Genomic DNA, 6,333 nt, shown 5'->3' on the forward strand with positions numbered 1-6,333 from the left:
TGGGAGGAGAATAGGAAGAGCGGGGGGAGGAGGTGGAGGAGGAGGAACTACCCCCTTTTTTTCTGCGTGCACCCACACACACACACACACACACACACACACACACACACACACACACACACACACAGCCACAGTGGCCCTTTACATCATTTATAGAGGTGTGTCTGCCTGAGGTAGAGCATAAATGTCCCATGATGCAAGACTCTTAATTACGATGTGTTTTTTTGTTTTCAGTGAAAACAGGAAACTGAGATCATATTTTGATTACAGTATTTAAAATCATCAAGAGCCGAGATGTGTTTTTGTATATATGTTCACCAGAAATGTACAAACTGAACCCTAAGCTGGAGACCGCGGCCCAGAATAAAGACATTCAAGTCAGAGGTCCTGCTTTGTGCCTGACCGCCAACAGACGTCTGATGTGTCATTATGTTGTATAGGGAGCGTGAAAAAGGGAGGGGGGGGGGGGGTGGTCTTCATCTGACAGGTGTCTCCTCCATCCACATCTAATTTAAGCCACAGAGCCCCTCCTTAATAATTCTTTTGCCACGCTGCTTTCTGGATGGACCGCCGCTGACCTCCACCCACCTCTCGCCATACCTCCACCTCACTCTTTTTGTTAAATCTGCCACATTACGCTGCTTTTCTTTGCCGCTCGAGTCCGACAGCGACTCTTGTCCCCTGTGGGAAGTTCCCCGCTCGTGTCAGGGGGTCGTAATTACATGCTACAGGCATTCCAGCGGTGCAAACACAGACAATCTGGAGGAGGGAAAACAATACGCCAACCTTGCTAACAGACAATTCCATGTTGCCTCCAGACACACCGAGCGTAGGAATGTGGTTGGCGCTGAATTTAAAGCCCGGGGGCTTGTTGGCCGTGTCCACGACGATCCACGTGTCAAATCTGCAAATCACAGCCTGGGATCGACTGTTAACCCTTTAGCTGGTGCCACCGGTTAATCTCATCTGTTTTATACTGTGGTCCTGCTTCTGACAACAAATTGCATCACCAATACAAGATGGCAGAGCCTAAACTCGTTATGTTTCCGCCTCTTTTGTTGTCTCATCTTTATTTATGGTGCTGATTATTACCAAACTCTGCCGTTGTGCTGGCTGTAACAAGAGTTTGGAGCGGCTGACAGAAACTTCTGCGAAGTCTTATTCGGGTTAATTGCAGCCTAAGCGGATTTCCAGGGCTGATTCTTTGTAGCTGTTAGCAGCTGTGCCACAGGAGTCGGGCCTCCCTCCTCCTCCTCTTCCTCCTCCTCCTCCTCTGTGTATCAGAGGATAATAGCCTTCAGCCTGGCAATGCAATTGAATCAGGGCTGGCCTCATGTCAACCACAGCTGCTCTTATTACAGAGTAAAGATGCAGGGAGACACAGGGACTGTCTTCATCTGAGGAACAAACGGTCAAAATTAAGCATCAAATGAAAAAAAAAGCTTACTTCATACATACACAAAACACACACAGACACACACACTGACAAACAAAATCAGGCCAGCAGTAAAAAGATCCCCGCCTTTGCTTTGTGACCTGGGCAGCATGGAAGCGAGGTCGCCCCAGGAGGGTGTGGCCCTCCCAGACTGGATCCTTTATCGCAGACAGTGATGTTGGGTGAAAAGATAATAAAATAAAAACAACGCAAAACATAAAAAGACACGGAGGATCAAATGTTTGCGAGGAAACAACAGCACCACTAAAAGGTAGCGTTGCTGTATTTGGCCATAAGTCCGGCGCTGAGACAGGACCCCTCAGACCCTAATCTCTATTACTAAAACACAATGTAAAGCAGCCAGAGCTAAATAATACCTAAAGATTAAAGATATACAGAAAGTTTTTTTAAAAAAAAACAGTGGAGATAATGCAGTGGAAACGATGACCAGTAAGGACTCGTGGGGCAGAGTATCAAATGTCTAATAAGTGTGTTATTGCATTTTCTCCCATTTGTGTCGGTACCATTTAACAAAACATTTGTCTGAAATATTGACTGATCATTAGACAAGTTATTGACCCACAAGGGTCCCATAAAACATGCTACCATGCTAGCTGAGCTTCAGGACGGCTACATTTCTTAAAGAATTCAGTTTTTCTGTTTTTCACATTGGGATCCAACAGACACTTTAAATTTGACATGTTGTGGCTCACATGAGATCAAAAGTGCAAAATCCACATCATGAAGGAGCTAAGCGCTATCAACCTCCAGACGGGCGTAAAAACAAAGCGATCGATGTTCCTCTTGTGAGTGCTTGTGTTTATCCTCCGTCAGCGCAGAGGAAGAACTGTGCTCCAAATGCCGACAGGCTCCGCGGTGTTTAGAAAACCTTGTTAAATATTGATATGGAGGATGATTAATTTTTGATATTGGGAGGTGTGGGTGGTCGCGGAAGGTGTGACTGTTGACTGAGCATCACTTATTGATCAGCCACCCCCCAACACTGCTATGGCTGCTGTCAGCAGCTGTAAACGATGCTATTGAAACACTCAAGTCGGAGATTATAATACCAATGTGTCTTTGTGTGATCCAGTTTTCCAGCTATATTAACATATATCTGAATGAAGGTATACAAATGTACTAACTCAGTAATCTTCCACATTTTAATTAGAGAGAGCAAATGAAGAGATTCCATTTCCCATAAGGCTTTTCTACTCCTGCTGTTCTGCCTGTATTGCCCCCTCTGGTGCTTCTCTGTCACTGGCAATTATCACGGAGCTATGACTTCACCCGCTAATGCTTATGAGAGGAGCTGACAAGATATCAGACTGTGCACATGGATTATGGATGGAAACTGTCTGCCTGTCTGCTTCCTTGCCTGTAATTTCATACACAGGCTGCAGGTTTTATCCTACTGGACATGCGCTAGCGGCAAAGCAGCTGGCAAGATGCTCAAACCTTCAGAAGAGGTTGGATGGCAGCACGTGTGGAGTAGTTCAGACCAGGAGTCTCAACAAAGCAGGAGAACAAGAAAGATGAGTCAACATTGCAGCTTTTGTGATGCTAAACACTATATCCAAGCCAGGTGGCAGCTCCTGATGTTGCACTTGGTTATCTTTGGAACTGGACAACCTAATCAGCCAGTTATTGATCCTGGGTTCAGCTCGTACCGATGGATGCTTGATTCATCCGTCATACCGGGTCTAGCTAAAGACAGATCATAAATCAAAAGACCTTCCTTTCGCTAAAGTCATTATTTTAATCATTTGTGAAGCAAACATTCCCAGAAGGAATGTAAAAAAGAAAGTGCCTTTAGTGTTTTGATCGGAGTGGTTTTCTCTCTTCAGCCTGTCTAAAGTCTAAAGAGCCTGTTCTGCTGTCTCTGAGGCAGTGAGCCTGAAATGGCTCTCAGCGCTCCATATTCATTAGTCCCACGTTGAAAGAGGGCTCCGTAACAGCTGTCACACCCCAACACTGCAGACTTAATCTATGGCCTCATTAAAAGGAATTTTAACCATTACTCCTGGGGTCCTAAAGTGAAGAATCTGATCAGGATCAGCCAACTTCCCTCACAGTGGCTGCTGGGCCACAGTTGTGACAGGAGCGGCTTCAAGAGCTGCGGGAATAATTTCATTGCCCTTCTTTTGGGAAGAGGCTGTGTGATGTGGGGAGACCTGGGTTAATCTCTGTCTTTCAGGTAATCCTTTAGACTCGCAGCCCTTAGCTCAAAGCTCAAACAGATGATTTCCATGTGAGAGGCGCAGTTGTTCCGTGCTTTCTTAAACATGATCGGCTGCTTCGGGATTTCATGTTGCATACACGTTTTTTCCTTGTTGTGTTCTTCATCTCTCCAGTTGAAAATCACAACACCTAAACATTAAAATGTCCCTCAACCTTAAAATAGAATATAACAGATTAAAGGGAAGATCGGACAAGACAAGATTAAATGTCATTCTACTGAAATAAGGGCGGCTGTTGTCATAGTGCACTGGTGATAACGCTGCCTGGATGGAAGCATGGGTGAAAGAAAGGAATTCTGGGACATTTTGCAGACAACTTGGCAAACTTCCCTTGTTGCCCTGGGGCAAGAGGGAGAAACTAAAACTAGTCACCACTAGGTGGAGACATTATGTACAAAAAGTTTATTTATTTATTGTTTGTAACACTGGATTTAAAATGCAAAGACAATATAATGTAGCAATTTGCTGTACATGAGGAACATGAAGATTACAGAGCCTTTGTAGCATGCAAATGAGGAGGGGGTTCGTCCAAACTGCTGACACGGGATTGAAATGATGATTACAGTTGATAAAAATAATGTAGATTTTAAAATCATGGAATAGAGAATGTATTTATTATTTACACACGATTGTTTCGTATATTATACACATGCATTGCGTCAGCAACGAGCACACCCCCGGCGTGTTGTTGCCACACTAAAATCAGCTTCAAGGCCGATTCCATGTTCGGTATTCCGACGTTGCCTTCGCTCCCTTCTGTTTTCTTTCTTGCGATGTCTCGCAAGTTTTGTCTGACAAAGTCTCTGCGCACAAACCGCTCTACCTGGTCCTACTCAAGGTTCCTCCCAGTTCCGAGGAAGTGTTTCTTTGTCCCGGTGGCTTGTCCAGGCCCTGGGATTGTGTGAAGTGAAATTGAATTTCCGCGTGGCGTTTGTGTGCTGGTTCTCTTGGGCCGCTCCGTCTGTCTCCCACAGTCCAAAGGAAGCTAAAAGAACCAACTAAGCTGTGAATGTCTGTCATTCTCTGTTGGCCCTGCGATGAGCTGGAGACTCATTCATGGTTATCCCCTCTCTTGCCCCCTCCCACCATGATGCAGCAAGGGAGGTATGGCGAGAAGAAGCATGGGTGGACGGTTCTGTTTCATCAACGAGTCTTGCAGATGTGCTCAGCAGTGTCTGGGCTCTGCTTCGGCAGCTCTTAGACACACCTGACTTTCGAGTACTTGTCTCAAAAGTGAGGCTAAAGAAATTTGGTCCTTTGCGGTATCATTGGCGGCCTCCATGACACATCATTCAACTTGTTCTGCTGCATCTCGTAGTTACTCTGGCAGTTGCGACACAGACGACTCTTTCTGACCATGTGGAACTGCTCCACTCTCGCAGGTGGCTCGTAAACTGGGGCTTTGCTATCAAAGGGGTTCCGCTCCACGTTGATGCTCTTGAGGGTCTTTAACTTGTTGAGACAGCCAGGATAGCGGCTGAAGCGGTTGTCAGCGAGGCTGATTTTCCGGAGCGATCTCAGGGAAGTGAAGGAGTGGGGAAGAAATTCTATTTGGTTGACAGCCAGGCTGAGTGTGTGGAGTTTGGCCAACATGCCAAACTCTGCGGGGAGGCTGGTCAGGCGATTGTTACACAGGTTCAATACTTGTAGGTTTTTCAGCTGGCAGATGACAGGAGGGAGCTGTGTAAGCTGGGAGAAGAGCACAAAATAGATTACAACACACACAGTCCCAAACATTGTTTCTGACACACAATAGTCTGGAAGTGGGAATTGTTCAGGGCTCAGGCTCTGGGGTTGTGAAAAGCCCCGGGACAGCCTTGATTGTTAGGCGCTATGTAAATAAAGTTGAGGAGGGGGTGGTCAGGTAGTGGCAGCCTACTTTCACAAATCTACAACCAACCATTTTGCTAGGTAACAATGAGTGTTTGGGCCCAATACTAATTGGGTTGGAGGTCACCAGATGGAGTTAAATATCCCTCTGTCAATGAATTGTTTGCCTCTGTGGACTCAAACAGGGACAGAATGATGTTCTAAACATACAAAAGCAGCTGTTCAGTGATACTCACATAGTTGCTGTGCAGATCCAAAACACTGATGGATTTGAATTCAATAATAAAGTTAGGGATAACTTTGATCTCGTTCACGCTCAGGTTCAATTCATCAATGTCGCACAACTTCTGCAAGCACTTTGGCACCACTGAGAGTTGTTTGCGACTCAGGTCAAGGAACCGTTTCTTTTCCAAAGTCACTTGCAGGCAGTTTTGAACCCCTTTCAAGGTCATCGCCTTCTTTTTCTTTGGTTTGGTCAAACTGCTGTGGAAGAGAGATGCAAAAGGGTGAGTGACAGGATATCTACAAATGCACAATCGAGACAGAGGAATATAACTCGATGCGTTAAATCTGCTGAAATAGACAAATTTTACTTGTGTTCACATCAAATTTCTGTCGTAGGCTTACCTCGCCATTAATTACCAGGATTAGTGCATCTCCATCAAAAATATCAATACACAGTACAAAACAAAGTAGAAAGATGGATGAAATGAGTGTTTCTCATCCAGCCGCTGGGTTCACTTGTCTGCACATGGGATTTGTTTTGTTCTGTTCCCCAGCAACAGTTGTTTGCTCTCTGCAGGCTCTAGGACAGAAGTCTCTGGCGCG

The 6,333-nt window shown here is 45.4% G+C and overlaps 1 protein-coding gene across 1 annotated transcript; it reads right to left on the reverse strand.

Moving 5' to 3' along the window:
- Window positions 1–4,089: 4,089 nt before the first annotated feature.
- Window positions 4,090–6,333, reverse strand: lrrc18b (leucine rich repeat containing 18b). The gene is made up of 3 exons (XM_057040465.1): window positions 6,133–6,333; window positions 5,742–5,988; window positions 4,090–5,364 (listed from the first exon to the last, which is right to left on the reverse strand). The coding sequence occupies exons 1-3, from the start codon at window positions 6,138–6,140 to the stop codon at window positions 4,915–4,917; spliced, it is 705 nt and encodes a 234-aa protein (XP_056896445.1). The 5' UTR covers window positions 6,141–6,333; the 3' UTR covers window positions 4,090–4,914.

This window comes from Takifugu flavidus, chromosome 1, assembly GCF_003711565.1.
Source record: "Takifugu flavidus isolate HTHZ2018 chromosome 1, ASM371156v2, whole genome shotgun sequence".
Classification (NCBI taxonomy): Eukaryota; Metazoa; Chordata; class Actinopteri; order Tetraodontiformes; family Tetraodontidae; genus Takifugu; species Takifugu flavidus.

Coding starts and splice junctions, on each gene's coding strand:
- lrrc18b (XM_057040465.1), bottom strand. Junction 5,365..5,741: donor TGGATCTGCACAGCAACTAT/GTGAGTATCACT, acceptor CTCTTCTCCCAG/CTTACACAGCTCCCTCCTGT.